This window comes from Mustela erminea, chromosome 3 (genome assembly GCF_009829155.1).
Source record: "Mustela erminea isolate mMusErm1 chromosome 3, mMusErm1.Pri, whole genome shotgun sequence".
Classification (NCBI taxonomy): domain Eukaryota; kingdom Metazoa; phylum Chordata; class Mammalia; order Carnivora; family Mustelidae; genus Mustela; species Mustela erminea.
In genome coordinates, this window is record NC_045616.1 from 119607261 (window position 1) to 119631534 (window position 24274).

The 24274-nt window shown below is 45.1% G+C and overlaps 1 protein-coding gene across 3 annotated transcripts in view; it reads right to left on the reverse strand.

The window, feature by feature from the left end:
* GRIA1 (glutamate ionotropic receptor AMPA type subunit 1) overlaps positions 1–24274 on the reverse strand; it is a 307685-nt gene that overhangs the window by 91168 nt on the left and 192243 nt on the right. For all 3 annotated transcript variants that reach the window (XM_032337241.1, XM_032337242.1, XM_032337243.1), the window contains exons 8-11: positions 22243–22347; positions 8922–9032; positions 8017–8223; positions 1493–1863 (exon numbers count right to left, since the gene is read on the reverse strand). In XM_032337241.1, the coding sequence (XP_032193132.1) occupies positions 1493–1863; positions 8017–8223; positions 8922–9032; positions 22243–22347 (794 nt within the window). The remainder of the gene's footprint in view (positions 1–1492; positions 1864–8016; positions 8224–8921; positions 9033–22242; positions 22348–24274) is intronic.

Here is a 24274-nt window from a genome sequence, read left to right on the forward strand (position 1 = left end):
AGTCTCACACCTCCTCTCCCACGCACCCCACCCCCCAACTGTCTTCTTATTTAAAGAAAAACAAGATTATAATGGTGAACAATGAGACTACCTAAATTATACAGCAGCCAAAATGAGTCCTGAGGGAGGCTCCTTAGGAAGAATTTTATTCCATTGCTACTTAGGAATATTGGTTTTCACTGAAACGCAACCGCAAAACAGACAGGTGGTAAAGATGCCTCCTGCATAGGTCCTGGAGGGCTCAACTGTTATGCATTTTGCCCCCAGAGGGTGACAGTGTGTGCAAATCTATTCATGACAGCCAAGTTCGAAGTCATGCCTCCCTGTGTGCTTTGGAAACTTGGTAGTCTATAAAGGACTGCCTAGTGGAAAAGGAGTTCATAGAGAACAACCATAAAAGGAAAAGGAAATACAGTCAGTGCTTGTGTATCAGGTAAATTGGAGGAGCTTTGTGGCATGAACATTCCAGAATGTAGTTGAAAGAACATGACACACAAAGACAGGAGGTCAATAAACGTGGGGATTGGTCCAGATTGGAAGATTTCAAGTTTTTTCATGCCCCCTAATTTCTATTCTGCCTTCTTTTTTTTTTCTTTCTTAGCTTCAGAATTTTTTTTTTTTCCCCATAAGCAGTATTCACAATCTAGTATATAAAACAGACACAAATGGAACTACTTTGGTTCTGGGGGGAGGGGTTGCAATCTCATTGATTTGGGCACTCAGGTTCTCTCAATGCAGTATCTGAGGTACCCCTTAGAAACCCCCGTTTTGAACCACAAGGAGCAAATTTACATCACCCCTGGACCTAGATTATTTCCAAGGCCTGTCTCAGAACTAAGAAGAAGAGAACCCTTTTCTCTTAAAAATGAAGACACCAAGGTCTACCAGGGTCAAGAGTCCTGCTCAGTGCCATACAGAGCACACTATTGCCAGTGCTGGGACCCACTCATAGCTCAGCACTCCTTCCGTCACTTGGCCAGTAGTACAGGATGGTGGTCTGAATCTCAACTCACCTAACTACTCAGTGGTGCAACCTTGGCAAGATTCAACATTCCTGTGGTCCTCATTTATGAAAGAAGATATAATGAGGGTCCCACCTTATGCTTCTGTGAGGATTCAGTGAGATAATGCAAGTATGGGACACAAAACCTGCCTTCCCGTCCGGTGGGTGCTCACTAAATATTAGTTGTACCATACTGTCCCTCATCCCTTCTCTGAACCTTTCAGCCACAGAACATCAGACTTGTGATTATGCCTGTTAATCTTGACAGAGCACATCAATCAGGTAACAGACAGAGCTGGCTCAGACACAGGAGGCATCCAGATAATCGACAGCATACAGTGGACAGTTGACTGTAAAGCGTAGTTGAAAAGCTAAATACAGTAAAGTCTGGAAATAATTCCTATCCCTTAGCTTTCCAGTATTTGCTCCCCCCCACCCCCCAAGAAAAAAAAAAGCATTGAGCAAAGGGGTTGAGAAGAACTGACTGACCTGGGAGAAATGTCACATCCTTGTTGCATGAATGCTCCCAGGGAGAACCACAGACTGTTGAATATGCCAAACTCATTGGATTGGTCACTGGTTGTCTGGTCCCGCCCTTCCTCAAACTCTTCACTGTGCCATTCGTAGGGGCTGAAGCGGCTGACCAGGAAGAGGACGACACTCACTCCAATGTAGGCAAAGACAATGCACATCCAAATCTCATAAGCCAAAGGGTCGAGGAAGGAGAAGACCCCCGGTTTGGACTTCTGCGGCTTTTTTATCATGATGGAGATTCCCAAACTCATAAATGGCTTGGAGAAGTCTATCACCTCTTCCCGGACCAAGGTGATAGTTAAAGGAGCTACCGCCACATCAGCTCTCTGCAAAACAAAGACAAAAACAAAAAAAAAACAAAAAGAAGAAGAAGAAGAAAAAATGCAGCTGAGCTCAGGAGCTCTGTATTCTCTTGTTTCTCTCTCCACTGAATATTCTTTTGCATCTTAAAGGATGTGAAAGTTTGAAAAGAACCTTAGAAGTCGAATCCCTCCTCCTTTCTAGAAGGTTATCTCTGACAAATGAGTGATCAGCTCACTATCTTACAGGAGAGATGATCCCATTGTCTGACAGCTCTAACTGTGAAGGCATCTTCCTCACATTACAGGGCGGGTGGGGGCGATATCTGTTGCTTCTGCCTGCCGAGCAGCCATATCTCCTTACTCTGCAGGAAAATCACTTTTTTTTTTTTTTAAAAGATTTTATTTATTTATTTGATGGACAGAGATCACAAGTAGGCAGAGAGGCAGGCAGAGAGAGGGAGGGGGAAGCTCCCCACTGAGCAGAGAGGCTGATGTGGGGCTTGATCCCAGGACCCTGATATCATGACCTAAGCCGAAGGCAGAGGATTAACCCACTGAGCCACCCGGGCGCCCCTGGAAAATCACTCTTGCCCCACTCTTAGTCCTTCTAGTTCAAATGGGGCTGATCATCTGGTTACATGGTGAAGCACGTGACTGGGTCTGGCTCTTCGTACTTCATTTCCCTGCTCAGAATGATTCATTCAAAAATGGCATAGGACTGGGCTGTGGGGTGGCTCAGTTAAGTGGCTGCCTTTGGCTCAGATCATGATCTCAGGGTCCTGGATCAGGCCCCACACTGGGCTCCCTGCTCAGCAGGGAGTCTGCTTCTCCTTCTCCCATTCCACTTGCTCCTGCACACACTCTCTCTCTCACTCTCCTTCAAATAAATAAATAAAATCTTTGAAAAAATGGCATAGGACCCAAGTTGTTTAATGATCATTAGCCCTGAGAGTCAGAGTGAGAGATGCAGAAACCGGTCCCTTTGGGCCACACTAAATTCAGGGCTTACCCTGGACTTCTAGGAAAATGGGTTCATACATTGTACTTGTTCCCAGAACATGAACCAACCCTTTTGTTTGCCTAAGCCAGTTTGGATTGGGTTTTTCCCTGCAGCCAAGATCTCCCTGGCTAATAAGGTAGTGAAGGCAAACTTAACTCTTAACCAACTCTTCTTAACTCTACATTTACTGGGCACTTACTGTGTGCAGGCCCTAGGGTGGAAGCTGCAGGTGAGCTATGGTTCCTACACTCAGGGTGTTACAGATTAGTAGGAGAGGCGGGTATACATATCCACCCTCCCCCGCCAGCTGCCCAGGTCCAACATCTCTGTCTGCAAGGTAGGTTGGATATGTGCTTTCCAAGAGATACAAAATGATCAGGAGAGAGATCAGAGAGATACTCATTTTGGCTGAGGAGATTAGGGGCTGCATGATAAAAGAAGTGACACATAAATCTGGCTTTGAAAGAGGGGTAGGATCTTGTTGCTCTGGCAACAGTACACATTCCAGAAGGAGGGAATCATGAGAGGGAAGGCCTTGTAGAGAGGAGAAAAGGGTGCGTCACAAGTGTTTTTCAAGACTCCTAAGAAACATACAGTTGATTCACTTTTTAAAATTCAAATCCAGCATGTCGATAAACATGAAAAGGTTGCAAGAAATGCTCATCCTTGGACATCCAGCTTGTGGAATCACCAGCCTTGCTCTTTGGTCATCCCTCCCTCTCCCTAATGGCAGAAGCCCTGGCTTCCACACAGTAGAAATCCACTGCTCTGTTGGCCTGAGATCAAGGATCCTGGAAACCCAAGAAGGTTCCATGGAAATGTCTGTGCAAGTCTGTTGCAGGAGGATGGCTTTCTCTCAGGCACTGCACTACAGTCCAGATGGGAAACTGGTGATTGATGCCATGTAGATGAGGGCCCCAAGCAGATGCTGGGTGGTATTGCACAAAGTTTCCTCTGGTTATTCTCATTGGCTAGGGTGTTTGAGAAGGTGCTCTAAGTGGAATCAAAAAGCCTGGCTTCCAAATGACTTAAATTCTCACCTAGACAAAGAAACTTTTCATAAAGCAACATGGAATCAGGTGTGAATTTGATAGTAATTCTATTTTTTTCCTAATAACCATTGCATAAATCTTGATATAATCTATATATGATATACATAGATATATGTGTATGATATATATATATATATATATATACATATGTATAATTTTTTTCAAACACAAGCTAGTGCAAGGGAGAAGACACCTACTCTTTCCTCTGTAACCTAACATAGAAAGAAAGATAGGAAAGGAAGGGAGGAGAAAAGTCATGGAAATAACTTGGAGGTACTACCACAAGTTACCCAAAAGGGAGGTCAACAAAGACCAGCTTTGAAAGTGGTAACAAGAATTGAATGGATTTGTTTGATGCCTCCTGATGTGAGTTAACGGAAGGAACTGAAGACTGGAAAAGTCCTAGAAGCACATCCTCTTAGTGCTTAGTTCATTCAGTGATTCCAGGATTTGTTTCACGGAACATGATTTCTGGAAGGATGTTAATAAGTACAACGTGAAAATAAACATCGGAAAACATGAATTTAAAAAGGTTACTTTAGGGCAAGGCTTCTCAGAACCTTTGAAAGATCACCGTGCACTGAGAATTTCCAAGAGACATAAGTAGATGCGGTACTTCTAAGATTATCTGGTCATGGATCCCTGAGCATCAGAAGAGACCCATGTGTGTAGGGTACACACACAGTGGCAGATGCTATATATAGTCAGTGACCTTACTCATCAGAGAAAAAAACTCAGGTCCAGAGAGCGAAGGTGGTTTGTGCAAAGTTCCAGTGTTTGAGCTCATTTGACATTGACTAAGAGTCTGGAGAGTTGTTTCAAACACCTGAGGTTGTTCCTGGAGCTCTGCAGGATTGGGGAATGCAGAACTCACCTGGGAAAGCCCACCTGGCTGCTCTGGTCTGTGACTTACTGACCATGTGGCCTGAAGGGAGATCGCTGTCTTCTGGGGTATCAAATTCCTCATTTAAAAAAAAAAAAAAAAAAGAAGCTCAAGAGTTTTTGCTTTACCTGTTTAGTAAGGTAGATTTGTGAGAATCAAAACAATTCAAATAAGTGAGAATACTATGAAGTAAAAGCATTTTACAGATACTCAAAGTTATTTACTTAAAGTGACCTCTTGGGCTAGTGGCTTTCCAAGTTGAGCGTATGTCAGAATCACCTGGGGAGGGGGGCGCTTTTAAAAACACAGGTGACAGAGTTTCTGGATCTGAGAGTGATACTGGAGAGTTTCCATTTCTAATAAGTTCTAATAAGTTTCTAATAATTAGCAGTGATGCTAATGCTCCTGGTCCAGACCTCACACTTTGAGAACCACTGACCCAGGAGAGCCTCAAACACAATACGTGAAGTCTAGAAACAATCCTAGGGAAAGAGCAAACAGTTTTGATCCTGTAAGATAAAAGCAAAATGAAAAGAAAACCTTAAGGGAAATAACTCTGGGCCAGGCACCAGGCAGGTAAACTCCCCACCCAGCCCTGGGATAGGGGATTCACTTTCCCTGTTTTTCAGGGGTTGAGTGACTTGTAGGAGTCGTGTAGCCAGTAGGCAGAGTTGGAACTCAAATTCAGGTGTCTGCCTGAAAAACTCACTCTCTTTCGGCTTCACCAAGATAGAGGACAGGTGGGTGGGGGGGTGGGGGGGGAGTGTCATCCGTGAATTGCACCCAAAGCCATACCCATGCAAGAAGCAGAAACTCTATTTGCAGGGTGTGACATCTGAGAATGCAGGCGCGGTTGCTGTTCTCATTCCCAGTTAACAGTGGCCTTACGGTCCAGTGATTGGATGGTATGATTTGTAGAGAGGCAGTAGGACCCAGAGTGCAGCTGGGATCCAGGCTACATGTCACAACTCAGCTTTTACTAGCTATCCTAGGCCAAATGACCCACCCTTCCCTGGGCCTCTATGTCCTTATCTGTAAAGTGTGGAAAATAATTACATATATCTTAACGGGTTGTTAGAGTATGTGAAATAATGGGGGTAAAGTATTTAGCATGGTACCTGGCACATACTACATGTGGACAGGCTACTACTACACTTTTTGTTAAGAAAAAGAGGGAGGAAAAGGGAGATGAGAGACCTTGATTGGTTTAGTTATTTAAAAGGTACAGAAAGAACAAATTTGGAGGCCTTCTAATGAGTTTTGTCCAGCCTTCTAGTTATTTGTGGCTGACAGATGCTTCCTTAAACTCCTCTATTCTTTCTCAGGGGGGGCAGAAAAAGAAACCCAGACCAAAACTGAAAGGCGAGTACTGAACTGGGCCCATCAAGGAGACCTCAGAATATAGTTTATATTGCACAGGACAGGCCCGATGGAGAGGAGGAGATGGATGGGGAAGGATGGGCCCTGGGGCGTCAGAGGAAACTCTGATTTCTTACAGATGAGTCAGTGACCCATCATTGACTGTTGGCTCTTGGGGCGCTTGACATCAGAAGGACGGTACCATTGTTCTGCCTGGATCACAGTCCTTTTGCTAAGGGAACTATGTTCCATGGGATGAGGGCAAAGATGAATGCTAGTGGAGGTTCCCATGGAAACCAGCCTCCAGATGCAGCAGTAACTGTCCAGGTCTTTGTCGGCAGTGGAGCTTCCCAAGGTGAGAGAAAGAGGAGGAGGGAGGAGCAAGGGTAGCAACACACACCCCCCTTCCATGACACAGTAACCATCTTACCAGGTCATCTCAAAAAGCCACTTTCCTGTGGAAGATTTTCCTTACCACATCTCTCCTTCAAATTCCCTTTGTATGGCTCTCAAGGCCATCAAGACTCCTATTGTCCTGATATGGACAATGAAATTTATCCTAAATGGTTGGTTCATCCTGACTGGAACTCAACATCAACCTGGGACTTAGCATATGCTTCTGCTCAAAATCCCAGCCTGCAGCCTTCAACTTCATCACATGAAGCTAGAGTGGCCCCTTTCCTGCAAGTGGTGGCTGACGTCTTCTTATGTTGCCTTTTGTTGTTTCTCTGCTCAAGTATCTTCATCATCTCCCAGCGCCCACTGAATCAATCCACTCTTCCCCATGTCATTTCTTACCCACCCATAACCCTGACTACTCAGTCCAGGTCCTCTGCATAAGCGGCCAGTATTTTCCCCACTCTTTCTTATTTCTATCACTAGAAATTCCTGGGCTGCCCTTCTCTGTATTTGAACGTGGCCACTTTTCAGTTTCCATATCCCTCTTGAGGGCTAGACAAGCTCATGTCAGCCTCTTGCCTGATCCTTGAACTGTGCTATCTTTTACTCTTCTCTCTCATTGTATTTTCTACCCCATAAAATGTTAAGATCCTTGGGGACAGGGATCAGATCTTTTACTTCTCAGTGGTTCCTTAAATACTTAAAGCAATTCAGGCACAGTGGCTTCTCAAAACTGCTTCAACTTACTGAAGGTTTTATAGCAATTGTGCATGGTGTTATTTCAAGTGTAGTGAGTGACACAAAGACAGAGAGATCTACTCCGATGACACAGGTAACTATTTTACAAGGCAGGGTAAGCGATAATAGAAGAAGAAACTAAATCCTACAGGAGAAGGCAAGAGGATTTAGAAAGGAGCGTTTATACCTCTTATGGGAAGAAAGAAATGACACCTTGGAAAGAGCAATATTTGATACAGACGTTGGAGGAGGGACAGGCCTTTGGGGGTGTGGAATGGAAGGAAGCACTCTATGCAACAGAAAGACCTGGGGTAGTTCGGCAACAGTAAAAGGTACAAGAGAGGGAGTATTGGGGTGAGTGACTAGAAAGTTGGGTTGGATCCAGGATGCATCTAATGCCAGAGAAGATATTTCTATGGCAGGGCCATAAATGACTTTGAGCAGGGAAGTGGTGACTCAGCAGTCTGCCTTGGGAAAACTGGTTCTGAAGCTCAGCTATCGCCTGTGTTAGATGAAGATCAGCAGAAGTTACAAGAGTGAGCCGATTTGGCTGAGGAAGCTGGGACCAGGAACCTTGAGAGACAATGTCTATAGATAACGGATCTTGAAGCCCTCATCTTTTCGGCAGCAACAATACTAAGTAAGGGGTCCAATAGGTATCTGTGGGCAGGGCCAGCCAACCACCAAATGATTTTCTTTCAGACCCTCTCTCTGCCCTCCAATTCCCAACCCTGTGGAGAACTTACTCCATAGACCAGCTCTCCCACCATGCCATTCCAAGCCTTGGTGTCAGGGTCACGGGCTCCATATTTTCCATCACTGACAATCTCAAGACGGTAGGAGTAGCCCACATGCTTGGCAATCTCTGCTGCCAGCTCCACACAGTAGCCCTCGTAGCGGTCATTGCCCTCAAATTGGTTGGCGTTCTTCTTGAGCATCACATAAGGATCTTCCTGGTGGAGAAATGGAGGGAGAGAGAATGTGGGTTGTGGGTCAACTCAGAGGTAGGGAGGACTTTGGCCTGGCAGAGGAGGATTTCACCAACCTTGGCTAACTTTGGAGAAGGCTTTCTAAGTCCCTAAATCCATGTCCTGCATTTCTGCTCCCTCTATTACAAGACTTCTTGGGTTAAGGAAGCAAACTCTTAAAATAAGACTATTTCACCCTTGAGATGTAGGGCTCCCCTTTTGAAATTATGTTCCAGGAGCTCTGTAGATTTTGGAGGTACCTCTAGGGACACTATGCTGGGCAAGTAGACCCTAAACAGTCTCCAGCTTTCTCATGGTCAATCACTGAGATTCTCAGCACTGCCATTTTAGAAAGTGGCTATAAAGCACCTAAGGTTCTGGGCTAAAAGTCTTTGAAACGGCTTCTGCTGAGGGAATGTAAAGTCTGAGAACCATCATAATTTTAGTCTCACCATTATGTTTTATATATGGGGAAACTATGGCTCAATACATAGGATACAAAATGAAATCACGGCAGAGCCACACTGAAAATGGCCTCTCTGACTTCTTCCCTTTCCTACTCCCTCTTTCTAACTATGACACAGTTTGGGCAAGAAGAGTGACTGACTTTTGCTCCTGGGGAAGACCTTTGTGTTGGTCTGGTTTGCATCCCGGATAACCTCAATGAAGGACCGAGTACTCACTAGGATTGTAGTGACGATGTACGTCCTATTCTGGACACTTGAATTGTCCCCCCCAGCTTGAGCATCGGTGGCTGCAGGGACAAACTTATCATCTTCATTCCAGTAACCAATCTGTTAAGGAGAGGAAGGTGGTGACAGAAGATGAGCCAGGCTCTTCAGGACTGGCCTCCTGTGGACCAGCCAACACCAGACCAAAAAGCAAGGGCCTCGGCATCACACCATACAATACTGGGCACACCAGGCTCTAAAGTATTAGTAGATAAAAACAAAGAGAGATAAAATGCTCTCCAGGTTCTCCCAGCCCCAACCCTATGAACATCCTCACCATGATGAGCTGAGCCTGGAAAGTGCCCCCCCTTTAAGCAGGGTGGACTTAACTGTTAAAGCAGCTGAACTTGTACAATGCAAGCCAGGGCCACGGAAGTTTAATTTCCTGCAGATGTTTATAAGTCAACCCCTTTTTCCTCCTGCCTATTAATCCTTCTTTTCCTGAGCTCATTCTGAATGGTAGTTGGAATCATACAATTTAAAAATTACATTCCTTTTGCTTTCTTTTTAGATTTACTGTATTTTTCCATCTAGATTTAACTTCCTAGGTGATGATTATTTTATCCTTTAACATTTGTTTCTCTTATTTCCAATTACAAACTATTTTAATACTGAGGATGTATGAGTGCCTAAAAATACTGGCTGAAAACTTTTTTTTTTTTTAAATCAGTAGGTTATTTATACTGGCTCATTTTGCAAGGTCTTTCAGCAAATATTTATTGGATCACTGTTGTGTGCAAAGCTCTGTGTGCAAAACACCGGGAGTACTGTTTGGCGGGTTGAGAGAGATACTAAAGTCTAAGAGCAAGTCCTTGCACCTAAGAAGTCCCCCAGCCTATTTGGAAAGAGATGACACATGCAACACATGAGATCATGAAGAGGTTGGGTCCAAGCCTTTTAGACTGGAGAGAACATGAACATGGGTCAAGATGTGAAAGCAAGACTCTGACTAGATTTGTAAGTTCAGTGGCTCCTGATTAGAAGATAGAGTTAGCTCTATAGGGCAGTGGGCACATGGGCCAGCCTGAAGAGAACAGACTTTATCCTGAAGGCAACAAAGAGGGAAGTTTTGAGAAGAGCATAAAGGTGTGGCTAATACACATACACAAACAAACACACACTTCGGTCTCTGTCTCTACTTATCACGGGACGGTTGTGTTTTGTTCTTTGGTCCTTCTGCTGCCTGTAGACATCGGGTCAAAGGGAAAGAGAACTGGAAGTGCACACATAGAAGGATGAGCAGGCTGCCCACTGGTCAGAATTCATCTCTGGCTCCAGGGCTGAGGCACGCGCCAATGGTCAACTCAGATAGCATTGTCACCTTAATGTCTTTCTCCGTTCTCTCGTTCTCTCGGTTGGAAAGAAGCAGTTCTCTCTGCGGTTTCACTGCCGTTAACAACAAGGATGGTAACTGCTGACGCCGATTACATTCTTGCTACGTCAGATACTGAGTGTGTTAAAGTTTTTGTGCCATTTCATTTGGCTTAGGGGAGTTTGTGACTGCCTAAGGTGATGCAGCTGGAAAGTGGCTGTGCTGTTCTTGCTACGAGGGGCTCGACTCTGGGCTGGGAATCATTTCAGTTAACAGTTAGTGAGTGCCTCCTGGGTTTCAGGCGCTCTCCTGAGTGGTTTTCTTTTATGTTTTAACTTCTTCCATCCTCACAAAAACCTATGAAGTGGGTATCTAATTATCATTCCCATTTTTTAAAAAAGATTTTATGTATTTATTTGACACAGAGAGAGAGATCACAACTAAGCAGAGCAGCAGGCAGAGAGAGAGGGGGAAGCAGGCTCCCTGCTAAGCAGAGAGCCCGATGCAGGGCTCGATCCCAGGACCCTGAGATCATGACCTGAGCCGAAGGCAGAGGCTTAACGCAACTGAGCCACCCAGGCGCCCCTCATTCCCATTTTAAATATGAAGAAACGGAGATGTGCAGAGTCACGAGCCAGGTTCTCAGCCAGGAAGGCTGACTGCAGGGCCATGCCCTTGGTACTCCAGTTAGCTGTCTACCCACTCTGAGTGCCTCAAGTAGGTCTCCACTGGGGACGCCCATCTGCTCTGGCTGTGTGTAGGTTGGTCCCCATCTTTTCACAGTGCTGTGGGCTTCTGGTGAACAGAGCCAGAGGTCCCCACTGGTCCTGTGGTTTGGCTGTCCATCCCCATCTCTCCATGGTGCCGTGGGCTCCTGGTGGACAAAGCTGGAGGTCTCTTCCTTCTAGGATGCCTTTCTTACCACAGCTTATTCTTTCAAAGAGAAGCAGCTTAGGTAATGTTTGTTAAGGAAATGCGCACCTCCACAATGGACCCTGTCAGTGCTGAGACCACTGAGAGGCCTATCTCTCGGGCCTATCTCTGGGCCAAGATCCGTCCTCAGTGCAGGAACGTGCATGCTGCTTGTGTGAGGCACCTTTAGTGAACATGAAAGGAAAAATTTCTCTCTAATGACACAAGAACCAGAAACTTAGAGCTCCAGAACATCAGAGCTAGAAGAGGCATGAAGAACTGTTTCTTCTAATCCCTTCCTTTTATAGAGAGTGATGAGGGGACTTGCGCAAAACCAGGATAGAGTCTTGTTTCCCTCACTTTCCTAGGCCAGTGCCCCCTGGAACCCTGGGGCATCTGTGGGGACCTTTCCCCACTTTTATGGAAGGTGGGTGAGGGGTTAGAAAGTGGGGGCGAGTTCTGGGTTCCTCATCCCTCCTTTAAAACAGCTCTGGCTTTTTAGCCTTTTCACATATTGGGATTCCCTTTAACAAGGAGCCCTCTGAAAATGTTTAAAACCAGTATTGTAGTGTACCACTATGCACGTTTTTAAACAATTTCCAAGGTACTTTCACAACATTTAACTCTTTCGCTTTTTGTGACATGCAAATAGCACAGACAGGCTTGGGATTTTCTGTGTTTTACAGATGGGATGAGAAAGCCTGAGGAAATCAAATGATCTGACCTATACAGACTATATATATAGTCTGTATAGGTCAGATTATATATATATATATATATATATATATATATATATATATATACATACACACACACACACATATATAGCAGATTAGTGGCAGGGCATAGAAGCCAGGGCAATGACCTCAAAGGTTAGATTATTTAATATGATCTACACAGACTTGGGGGAAGGGTGGTAAGTATCATTTTTTAACCCACAGATGATGCTACGGGGTTTTCGTTCTCTTTTCCTTTCTCCTCCTTTTCCTTCCCCCCATCCTTCCTTCCCTTTCTTTTCTTCCCTCCTCCCTTTCCCTTCCCTTCCCCTCCCCTTTCCTTTCCTTTCCTTTCCCTTCCTTTCCTTTTCCTCCCTCCTTCCCTCCCTCACAATTAGCACAGGTTTAGCTGCTCCTACTCAAACCATCAGTACAGAGCAAGTTGCCTCCTTTGACAGGCAGCTAATTTATCTAAAATTTACAGTGTATTATTAGGTATTGTCTGTTTAAAGTGGGGGCTTGATAGTCAAGACATAAATCTCTAGCATAGAAAGACATGGTTTAAAAGGTAGACTTTCCGGGGCACCTGGGTGGCTCAGTGGGTTAAGCCTCTGCCTTCGGCTCAGGTCGTGATCTCAGGGTCCTGGGATCAAGCCCCGCATCAGGCTCTCTGCTCAGCAGGGAGCCTGCCTCTCTCCCTACTTGTGATTTCTGTCTGTCAAATAAATAAATAAAATTTAAAAATAAATAAATAAAAGATAGACTTTCCTAATTACTAACCTTAGGGCCAGTGACCTGACCTCAGTGGGCCCCAGTTCCTGCTCTGTAGAACAGATACATCGAAAGTATCTGAGTATCTGATAGAGTATCTGTCTCTTGGGGCTGCTGAGGCTTAAATGAGTTCATGCATGTACCAAATGGGCACAGTGTGTGGCTCATATTACGTTGTCAGTAAACTAAGAAATGATTTTAATGCCTAGTTGAAGGCTAACAGGTTTCTGTGGTATAAGACATTTCAGGATCAGTTTACTTTTTGAAAATTATCAATCTCCAAAAGAAGTATATATCATAGAGCATTCCTCAAATTCATTTGGCAAGTAATCCTATTTATATGCAGGGTAAGTGTTCCCTAAACTATAAAATGTTGCTCCAAAATCCCACATTATTTTGATAAAAGGGGCAGGGGAAGCGAGATAAATCTGTATAGACCAGATTTGTATGGCTTAGAAAGAGATTTTAATTTTTAAAGACATTGGCCTTTCCAGGCCAGTATCATGGCACTAGTGTTAAATTGAAATCTATTAAAATGATTGTATAGCTTGCCTTATATATGGTTTCTTTGATATCAAAAGCTAGAGGAATAGTTAAATGTTGTAAACAAGTTTATTCTATGTAGGGAAATAAAACAATATTGCCAGTCAGGAGAGCGGGGTGATACCAGAACCCGGCTTGCACCTCACGTAAGCTAGCAGGCTGAGAAATCTGGTTCCACAGCTCGATGCAAAGAAAGTTGGCAAAGCTTTTTGAAGAGACACTCCACTTCAGAGATGAGAGCAAATTTTCCTTTCTTAGAGAAATTGGTTGGATTATTATACAGCACTTTGATTCTCTACGGAGGATATGCAGGACCTTTGATTCTCTCTGAAAGTAAATCAGAGTTAGTGGTTGGGTAAAGAATAGGGCCCACTATTTAGAAGGGGATTTAAACAATTCTAACAGTGAGAGGTCTTCTCCTGGGACCAGTTATAATTTTTGATCTCCTGTTTCCATCTACCTCTAAAGATTCTTTGAAGGTAGGAAATGAGTCTAGATGTTAGATCAGATTTTTTTTTAAGTGAATGAAGTCTAAGAAGAGATGATTATAGAGCAGTAAATTCCATTGATCTACCTCGCACAGTTGGCAAGTCAAATTTACACATCTGCCTCTGCAACCATAGTCAGGACCTCCAAAAACGAGAGCCATTATGATACATTTTTAAAAAGTCGGTTGCCTATTGCGGCCAAGACAACTAAATGACCGGCAGGGATTCTTCTTCTCCTTCCCTAGCATTGAGGTGTTGGTGGGAAGTGGCTCTCTAGCCAGCAATTACAATTTGCAGCCTGCCTGGCATCTAGGTGGGACAGGTGATGGGGTTCTGGCCCATGGAATGCAGCAGAAGTCATGTATCTCTCTTCTAGCCTCGCTCCCCCAAATCTCCAGGGCAGGGTCTTCCTCTTTGTTAGCTAGATATTGACAGCCAGAAAGATGAAGCAGACAGTGGAGCTTCTGTAAGCCTGGGTCTCACCCAGAGCCCTCAGCCCCAAAACTGGTCACCAGGAGAATAAGAAACATCTATTGCATTAAACAGCTAAGAATTCCGAGTTTATTCATCATGGAACCTAGGGTTATCTTTTTTTTTTTAATTATGTTACATTAGTCACCGTCCATTATTAGTACATCATTAGTTTCTGATGTAGTGTTCTAAGATTCATTGTTTCCGTGTAACACCCAGTGCTCCATGCAATCCTAAGGTTATCTTAACTAACACACTCAAAGGATGTGAACGTAATACATTTATGTATTGAATTCTACTTTAAGAGTTACTTCAAAGTTGCCAGCATGTTTTTTCATATTTGCTGGTAGATCTCTGGACATATGGGCCAGAACAGTAGGCAGTCTGGTTGCCCAGCAACATCCAGTAAGTACACGGGCCACTCATTTAATAAACAACCCTTTATTTGCATGTGCTTACTATGTGTCAATATACTGCAGGCACTGAGGAGATAATAAAGAATACAACTGTGGTCCTTGCTTTTAGAGGGCTGACATTTTAGTGGCAGGGAGGTGGAGAAGAAGGGAAGAAAGATAATATATATGCAGGCCAGTGGTCAGCAAACTTCATCTGTAAAGAAGCAGACAGTGAATGTCTTGGGCTTTGTGGGTCATAGAGCCCCTGTTGCAACTCCTCATCTTGGGGCTGGCATGCAGAATCAGCCACGGACCTCATCTAAACAAATGAATGGGGCTGTGTTCCAAAGAATCTTTATTTATGGACACTGAAATTTTATTTTGTAAAATTTTCACATATCATGAAACAGCTGTCTTGATTTGTTTCAGCCATTACAAATGTAAAAACTATTAGCTCATGCATTACACAAACGCAGGCAGTGGGCTGGATTTGGTCTGCACACTGAAGTTTGCCAACCCCAGTCTAAATGAATAAACCAACGGGAATATATCAGAAGGGCTAAGCATTAAGTAAACAATGGAATGGGGTAATGTGATTGTGCCAGATGGGTGGGGGCCACTTTAAATAGCTTGGTTGAGGACAGCCTCTCCAAAGTGACTTCATTTGAGCAGAGACCTGAATGACAGGGAGAGGCAGCACATGAAACTGCAGTGATAGAGACCATCAGGTAAAGGGACAGAAAAACATTGGTGTAACTGCGGAGGGATGAGCTAGAGAAAAAGGAGCAAGAGCTCATGGCAGTGGAAAGTTTTAAGCAGAGGAGCAATAGAACCTGATGCACATTTGAAAATGACTGCTCCAGTTATTGTAATGGAAAATGGAATTGTAGAAGAGCAAGGACACTGAAGGCAGGACAACTAATAGGTCAGGAGGTTCCTGAAGGAGTCCAGGTAGGTGTGGAGGGGGCCTGGGATTTTGGGTCTATTTCCTGGCTGGAAACAGAGAGAGAAGCTTGGGTTGGAATGATGTCTTAGAGGATTCGGCATGTCCAAAGTTGGGTCGCCAGGATTTCTAGAAAAACTTCCAAAGATCCTATGGAATGGAGGGCTCTGAATTCTTTAGATTACTTTTGACATCAGCAGGACTTTGTGTCACTTTGCTTTCCTGCCCAGGTTGTCCTCTGCAGTTACACAGAGGGGCAGAACAGGGATAAGAACCTCGATCTATACAGAACTCAAACTCAACACACACAAAACAGACAATCATATCAAAAAATGGGCAGAAGATATGAACAGACACTTCTCCAATGAAGACATAAAAATGGCTATCAGACACATGAAAAAATGTTCATCGTTAGGAAGATTCAAATTAAAACCACATTGAGATACCACCTTACACCAGTTAGAATGGCCAAAATTAGCAAGGCAGGAAACAACATGTGTTGGAGGGGATGTGGAGAAAGGGGAACCCTCTTCCACTATTGGTGGGAATGCAAGTTGGTGCAGCCACTTTGGAGAACAGTGTGGAGATTCCTCAAGAAATTAAAAATAGAGCTTCCCTATGACCCTACAATTGCACTACTGGGTATTTACCCCAAAGAAACAGATGTAGTGAAAAGAAGGGCCATCTGTACCCCAATGTTTATAGAAGCAATGGCCACGGTCGCCAAACTGTGGAAAGAACCAAGATGCCCTTCAACGGACGAATGGATAAGGAAGATGTGGTCCATATACACTATGGAGTATTATGCCTCCATCAGAAAGGATGAATACCCAACTTTTGTAGCAACATGGACGGGACTGGAAGAGATTATGCTAAGTGAAATAAGTCAAGCAGAGAGAATCAATTATCATATGGTTTCACTTATTTGTGGAGCATAACAAAAAGCATGGAGGACATGGGGAGTTAGAGAGGAGAAGGGAGTTGAGGGAAATTGGAAGGGGAGGTGAATCACGAGAGACTATGGACTCTGAAAAACAATCTGAGGGTTTTGAAGGGGCGGGGGGTGGGAGGTTGGGGGAACCAGGTGGTGGGTATTGGAGAGGGCACAGATTGCATGGAGCACTGGGTGTGGTGCAAAAACAATGAATACTGTTACCCTGAAAATAAATTAAAAAAAAAAAAAAAAAAAAAAGAACCTCGGGGTAGGGCAGGGCAGGACAGGGCAGAGCAGCGGGACTCAAGTCAAGTTGTAATGAGAAGCAGATGTCTGCAGTCCGGCAGGTAGATAGCTATAGAACCAGTGATGATGGTAAAGATGATTCAGTTCACGGTGCTGGCCCCTGGATGAAAGGTGAACCTCCCTTACCCTTCTTCTTTGGCAGCCACTTATCAGAATTTGTGATCTTACCTGAATTTGGCCAGGCATTTTAAATCTCAGACAGAGATCTCTAAAAATCAGTACCCTCTGGTGAACAAGATTTCCCGAGGATTCAGCATTAGCAGAGCCAGTGATGATTTTGACATCTGAAACTGCTAAATGTTTGATGGATGGATGCTTGGAAGTACGCACATTTCAGCGGGATGGCAGATGGGCCCCAGATACCTGGAGGATGTGTTGGCACATCAGTGCCAAGGATATAGGCCAGAAGATCAGGAGAGTGTCCCTGAGGCCCCAAAGCAAGAAAGAGCCACTCCTCTTTATGACATATATCAGGTAAGGCCATATAATGTTCACCAAAACAAGCACAACTAGGTCACTCTTGAATCTAAGAAATTACTTTGCTAGGAGGTTGATTGAGTAAAAGGCCTGAGGCCACAGATCGGGAGGAATTGATTTTCTCAAAGTCAGATTCCTTGTAAACAAAGGATGCTTGAACCCACGATCTAGGCAAGAATTTAGTCATTGGGAAGTTAAGGTGAAAAATAGCCTCGGGATCTGAAAGATAAAGTGCAGCCATTTGCTCACGGATTTTAAGGTTACTCTGTTCTTTCTGTTTGGTGATTTGTCCGTTCTATGGGCTCCTATGGCCTGATTCACTCAAACTCAAGGCAGACCAAAAAAAAAAAAAAAAAAAAAATCAAATCAAATCCCTGTGGCCTAAAGAAGGGAGTTGAAACAAAGCAGACACCTGCTGAACGTCCACTCCGAGGCAGGTGCTACTTTTCCGAGTCCCTCACTGCAAGCAGCGGGGGCAGGAGGCACTGTTGCCTGTAATTTTGACAGCAGTCCTGTGCAGGTCAGGATCTTATCCATCCCCCTGTTGGAGGAGATGATGTAACTGAGCTCCAGAGAGGCCAGGTAACTTGTTCTAGGTCACGTGCCTAATGAAGAGCAAAGCAGAGACTTAAATCTTGGCAGGTCTGCCTCCAAAGTCCATGCTCAGACCCATTCTGCCAGTGTTTCTCACCAGACCACCTAGGGCACCATTAGCCGCCTAGCTCAGGAGCAGGCTTCTTAAATGTGGACACCCGTGAGCCTCCTCTCTGCACTCTACAAGCGGAGTGTCCAGCTGTTGGGACCCAGGAATCTATATTTTTTAACAATGCTTCCAGGTAATTCTTCTATTCCCAGAAGTTTGGGCACCGCTGATCTTGCTACGGTGCCTCCTGAGGAGAATTCTTGATGAAGTGCAAGTCTTGAGCAGATGAGGGGGCTCCCCACAGTCTCTGGTGAGGCTTAGGGTCAATGCAAAGGGCTGAGACCTCTATTCCCAGGAGGAGTGATTGGGGAAGTTCACACCAATGGGCATTTGGTCAGCTGGGAGGGTCCCTAACCCCACTCACACTGAGGAAGCCGCAGTCCAGCCAGGAGAGGGACAGTATGACTTACAGGGGTGAGGCTGACAAAGATGCTGTCACCTGCATTGGCATCCAAGGGATCAGTGCAGAGAGGAATCAGGGGTTGCACAGCCCAGCACTTCTCACTCATTTTAAAGACCCGGGGAACTTAAGGCCACCCCGCTGGGCGATGACAGGGCCAGCGTAGAAGCCTCTGCCTTCTCTTTGTCCTTATCTCATCACCACTATGTCCCCAAAATATCTAGCCTGCTGCTCGTGTGTAGAGAAGAATCTGACTTTATTTTCAACTACCCCATTACCCTGGAGGGAAAAGAACTGGATAACATCCATGTTTTAATTCTGACAAACTCACAACTGCTCACAGATAGTAGACACATGCCCATTTTATCCAGCAGGAAATAGCAGTATTTTTTTCTTCCCTGAGGGAAATAGGCCATGCTGAGGACTCTGAGGGAGAGCCCAGGTGCAACCATGGTCAGCAATTTGCTACTAGGAGCCGCTCGCATGCCTGCCCAAGGCCTTCCACAAAAGAACGACTTCAGTGTTTTCATGTACGCTGCAGGGGACGACACCCCCCTACCCTTCTTTGCATCAGAAAGGAAGATGGTCTGGGAAGGAGGTCACATAACTGGTGTCCCTTCTAAGGGCAGCAAAGTACTCTGAGCCCCCCCTCACCCTCCCCGGGGCCACCAATCACTGGAAATGTTCCAGTTGTGTCACTTGAGCCACTTAGCTGTGACAGTGGCTGCAGCAAGATGAATGTGGCCTGGAGAGTCATGGGGCCCAAATTAAGGTGCCCATTTATTCATAGCTCACTGTGAGACCTTGTGCAGCCTACTGGGCTGGCCTGCCGGCGTTAATGCGTGGAGTAAAGGAGAGCTGTATCACGAAGGCTGATAGTTTTCACAGCCACACCAAAGACTGAAATTCTTTGAAAAAGATAAACAAGTCATCCCAGGGGCGCCTGGGTGGCTCAGTGGGTTAAGCCGCTGCCTTCGGCTCAGGTCATGATCTCAGGGTCCTGGGATGTAGTCCCACATCGGGCTCTCTGCTCGGCAGGGAGCCTGCTTCTCTCTCTCTCTCTCTGCCAGCCTCTCTACCTACCTGTGATCTCTCTCTGTCAAATAAATAAATAAAAAATCTTAAAAAAAAAAAAAACAGTCATCCCAGTGTGTTCAGACTTTAGTCACGTGCTACCCCCTGGCCACTGACCATATCTGTCAGTAACCGCTCACCTAGGTAACTTTCACTGAACAAGGATTGGCTGCCAGAACAAACATGATATGTCCCCATTTTGTGTAGATGAGGATTCTAAGAGCTAAGTAACCCAGTAGGTGTCTTTTCCAGTGCAGGAGTCAGAACAGGGGATGAGAGAAATGAACTCAGACTTGGACTGTTTCTGGATGAGCAGTTCTTGCAGCAGATTTAGTCCCCAGGGACAATGCCATTGTGCGATCACCGTGCCAAAGGTGGTTAGGAAAGTGGTTAGGCCCCTAATGGTTATCGTCATAGCCAGATAGGGAGCCCTTGCTTGGTGCTTACTGAAAGTTAGCAGAGGTTGTGGGCTTACAGTAGCTGGGTCCTGACGTGTGCCCAGTAAAAGGTGGGAAATGTGTGCCGGGCCCTCAAAGTGTTCAGAGTCTAGGAGGAGTATGGGCTTTGTGTAAATACCCTTGCAACAGGGGGCAGTGTGCTGACATCCTGGGGAGTCCAGTGTGCTGTGGGAACCCAAGAGGGCAAGAGATGGCTTCTATTGGGTGTGGAAGGCATGACACTAGAGAAGAGACATTGAGACCTGGACTTTGTTGTAGACAGGGTCGTGGCCCTGCTGATCATGTCCATGCTCCTTCCCCAGAACCTGTAACATGTCACCTGATGTGGCAGCAGGGACATTGCAGATGTGATTAAGGTTATAGACCTTGAGATAGGGAGATTATCCTGGATTATCTGGGGAGGGGGTGCCCAAACTAACTACATGGATTCTTTAAAGCAGAGAACCTTTCTTGGCTGTGGTCGGAAGATGTGAGGATGGGAGAAGGGTCAGAGAGATCAATGTTGCTGGGTTTGAGGATGAGGAAGGGTAACAGGAACTAAGAAATATGGGTGGTCTCTAGAAGAAAGTGGAAAAGACAAAGAAACAGATTCTCTCGAATGTTCACAGCCCTGCTAATACCTTGATTTTAGCCCAGGGGGTCCCCAGCACAATTTGTGGCCTGTGATAGAAAACGAATATAGCCTTGGCGAATGGGATGTGGTAAGATAGACTATGACATGGAAGGTGAGGTTCCGGAGAAGAGAGCAAAGGGTCTGGGAAGAGAGCATAAGCAGAGCTGTCTGGTAGAGCTTTCTGTGATGATGGAAACTGTCTCCATCTGTGCTGACTAGTATGGTAGCTGCTAGCCACATGGGGCCCTTGAGCACTTACCACATGGCTAGTGCAACTGAGGGACTGCCTTTTCCATTTTGATTAATTAAAAATTAAATTTAGATAGCCATACACAGCAGGCAGCTGGGTGGCTCAGTGGGTTAAGCCTCTGCCTTCAGCTCAGGTCATGATCTCAGGATCCAGGGATTGAGCCCCTTATGGGGCTCTCTGCTCAGTGGGGAGCCTGCTCCCCCACCCCCGCCTGCCTCTCTGCCTACTTGTGATCTCTATCGAATATATAAAAAAAATAAAAAAAATAAAAAGCCATAACGGCTAGCAGCAACTGTATTTGACATCACAGGCACAGAGAGCATTGTGTTTGAGAGATGAAGACCCTGCTTTCAATGTGCCAGGCCCAGCACTTAGAACTTCTGCACATGTGGAGTCATGTAAACCTATCAATGAGCCTATGAGGTTGGCATTACTTATGGTGATCCCCATTTACCAGATGAGAGAACTAAGACATGAAGAACCTGAATAACTTGTCCAGAATCAGACTGATAAGTGGTGGGCGATGCGGGGATTGAGTGTCAGAATTCCGGAGTCAACGCTCTGATCCATGGCAATCTTCTAACATTCTGCCGTACTATGCCATCCATGCCTCTTGCCACTGCATCATGCCACCATAAGGAATAAAGAATGTGACAGAAAGAGCATGGAGGGAGGAAAGGTCAGAATCCAGACCAGAATCCCACCTCTTCCACAGACTGGCTGGTGACCTTGGGGAGAAAAATATAGGCTGCCATGAGGCAAGGGCAGGGGCAGGGAAGGCTTCCCTAGTGAGCGACATTTACTTGAAGTGCTTAAGGCAGAGGAAGAGTTGCCCTAGAAAGAGAGGGGATTGGTGTAGAGAGAGTTCCAGGTAGAGGGAATAGGTGTGAAAGCTTCAAGGGGAGGAAGAACATGATATATTCAAGGAAGTGAAAGTCGACCAGAATGACTGGAATCATGAGAGGAAGAGAAGGAGTGTCCAAGGTCAAGCGTGGAGAAACCGGCAGAGCCCAGAGAACACAGGGTCTGTTAAAATTGTGAATGCTTTTCCAAGGATGTGAATGTAGTCTAAAAAATTATACACAAATCTACTATATATTAATACATAAATGCACACACATATAGATGTAATCAAGTGTGAATCAGGAGGAAATGGTTTAACTTCATCAATAACCATCATTCTCAAGTTCTTCAGAATCCCTCAGGGAAAGCAGTAGCTTTGATACACAATGATTACTTTATATTTTCAAAGTGCTTTCCCATCCTTTGGATCTTCACTAATATCCTAGACAAAGGTGGAGGTTTTTATCTCTATTTTGCAATCAGGTGAATTAATTCTCAGAGAAAGGGACTTGCCCAAAGTCCCAGCTGGTTAGTGGCAGAGCTGAGTCTAGAATCCTTATTGCCTGAGTCTCTTCAAAGAGACCAAGTCCAGGAAAGAGGGACTCACAAGGCCCTCCACTCTGGCTCTCTGCACCACTCAGCCCTCTCCTCCCTTTGCCTTTACCTTTCGGATGCCATCATGCTTCATTTCAATCACGTGGAGGGTGTAGTTGGTCCTGCGTCCCTTCTCATTAAACTGCACATTTCCTGTCAAGCCTTCAAACCGCACCTGGAAAGGAAAGCCAAGTAGTGAGCTATGATCTCAGAAGTCCCACTTCTACTTGTTTGTTTTTTCTGTGGAAGCAAAAATCCAGAACCTGAGAAGCATATATGGGATGAGGTCTTGGAATAACATGGCTACTAAAAACCCTTGCTACTTCCCTGCCCATAGCAGACATCGCCATTACAGCACAGTTCTCTTTCCTACCAAACTGAGATTTATCCTGGAAACATTTTTTGTCTGGTGCCTTAAGCATATAGTAACCATGGATCAAAGTAGATTCTAAGAAGAAATCTCTGCACCATCCCTAATAGAACAAACCCCATTATGACCATACCACAGATGGCACCGCCCCCCAGACACATGCCTTTTGTGGAGAAACAGGAGGAGGTCTGTGAAAGAAAGGGACCAGTGTGCCATTCCTGGTGAGTCAGGAGAAGCAGCAGCCTTACAATGCCTCAGGTTTTGAATATGGTTTCTTCGTTCCCTTGTGAGGCTGAGGAATATATAAAAATGTGGGAATCTGAAGACCTAGAACTGGGAATTTGACCCTGGGAAACCAAAGTGACCTTGGATGGTTCACCTCCCTAAGTCCCCCAGTTGCCAAAATTCCAGCCCTGTCTTCATGTTAAGACCAGAGCATGCAGGGCTTTAAAGAAGCCTCAGCTGGTTAAAACAAAATTTGTGTTCAGCCCCAAATAGGCTGCATGGGATTTCTTTTCCATAAATGAGTCAGATCAAACTTTCGTGGCCTCACATCTTCAAGATCGTATAAAAGGTCAAGTGGTCGGTCAGCATGTGAGATTCAAGAGCGTTAGGGTCAAGTCTGCCACTCTGTAGATGACCAGTAATTCTCACCCAAGTCCACCCTCCAGTGAAGGAAGAGTCTAGCTGTATGCCATCTGCTCTGGTACAAGAAAACACATTCTCTTACGGTGACCCACCACCATGTGTCCTCAGATCAGTGTGGCCTAAGGCCAGTGAGGTAAGTGTCTACCTGTCACCAATAGGAACCTGGCCCTATAACCCCATAATGTTTACTTCCCCCTTCAAATAGCTTAAAAGGAAGACTTACAGGGTTTTATTTTCTTCTGACAGTGAGCAGCCCCTATGCCCTCAGAAGGTATAAGAATAGCTGGGGTGTGTGTGTGTGTGTGTATTTGAGAGAAGGGGTGGGGGAGCAGAAAGAGAGAAAGACGGAGAGGGAGACTGACTGCTCTGAGGATGACCCTCTCATCACCTTCGGGTGTGAAGTCTCAGTGGGGAGGCCAGGACAGGCCCAGAGCACTGAACAAATTATACAGCAAGCTCTTCACTCTCTCAGATGAAATCCTCACTCTGGAAAAGTCTAGGCTGGCTTTCCCTTTCAGAGAGAAAACAAAGCACAGATCCTCCTAGGAAGAATGAGAGGGAGGGAGCCTTCCCAGTCCGTCAGCAACTTCTCTTTCTCACCTTCCCATCTCTTGTCCATCTCTGGCTTTCCCATTCATTCAGGTTCTGAGTACTGGTTTATGTAACTCATTTGGGAAAACAGACTGAGACACATGTGCAGATGACCGTTTTTCCCAAACAGAAAGAGGGGTGTCATTAATGATCCAAATGGGCATCTGTGCTTCGGCCCCAGTCTCACGTATCACATCGGTTATCAGTATGGTATATTAGTATAAATTGTGTAATATTTATATGACTCAGTTTCCTCACTTGTTTAATGGGACCAATTAAGAGTTAATTATGTCTTAAGGTTGTTTTAAGGATTAAGTGAGATATTTTATGATCGATGCTGGCCCCGTGGTGAGTATTCAACAAAGACCAGCTGTTATTTTTATTGTTAGTAGTAGATTCAATAAGAACTACCACCATTTGTCATGAAACACTTCCATGCTTATTCATCTTCATATACAGGAACCCTGAGTTATGCCATTTAGAGCTGATCTTC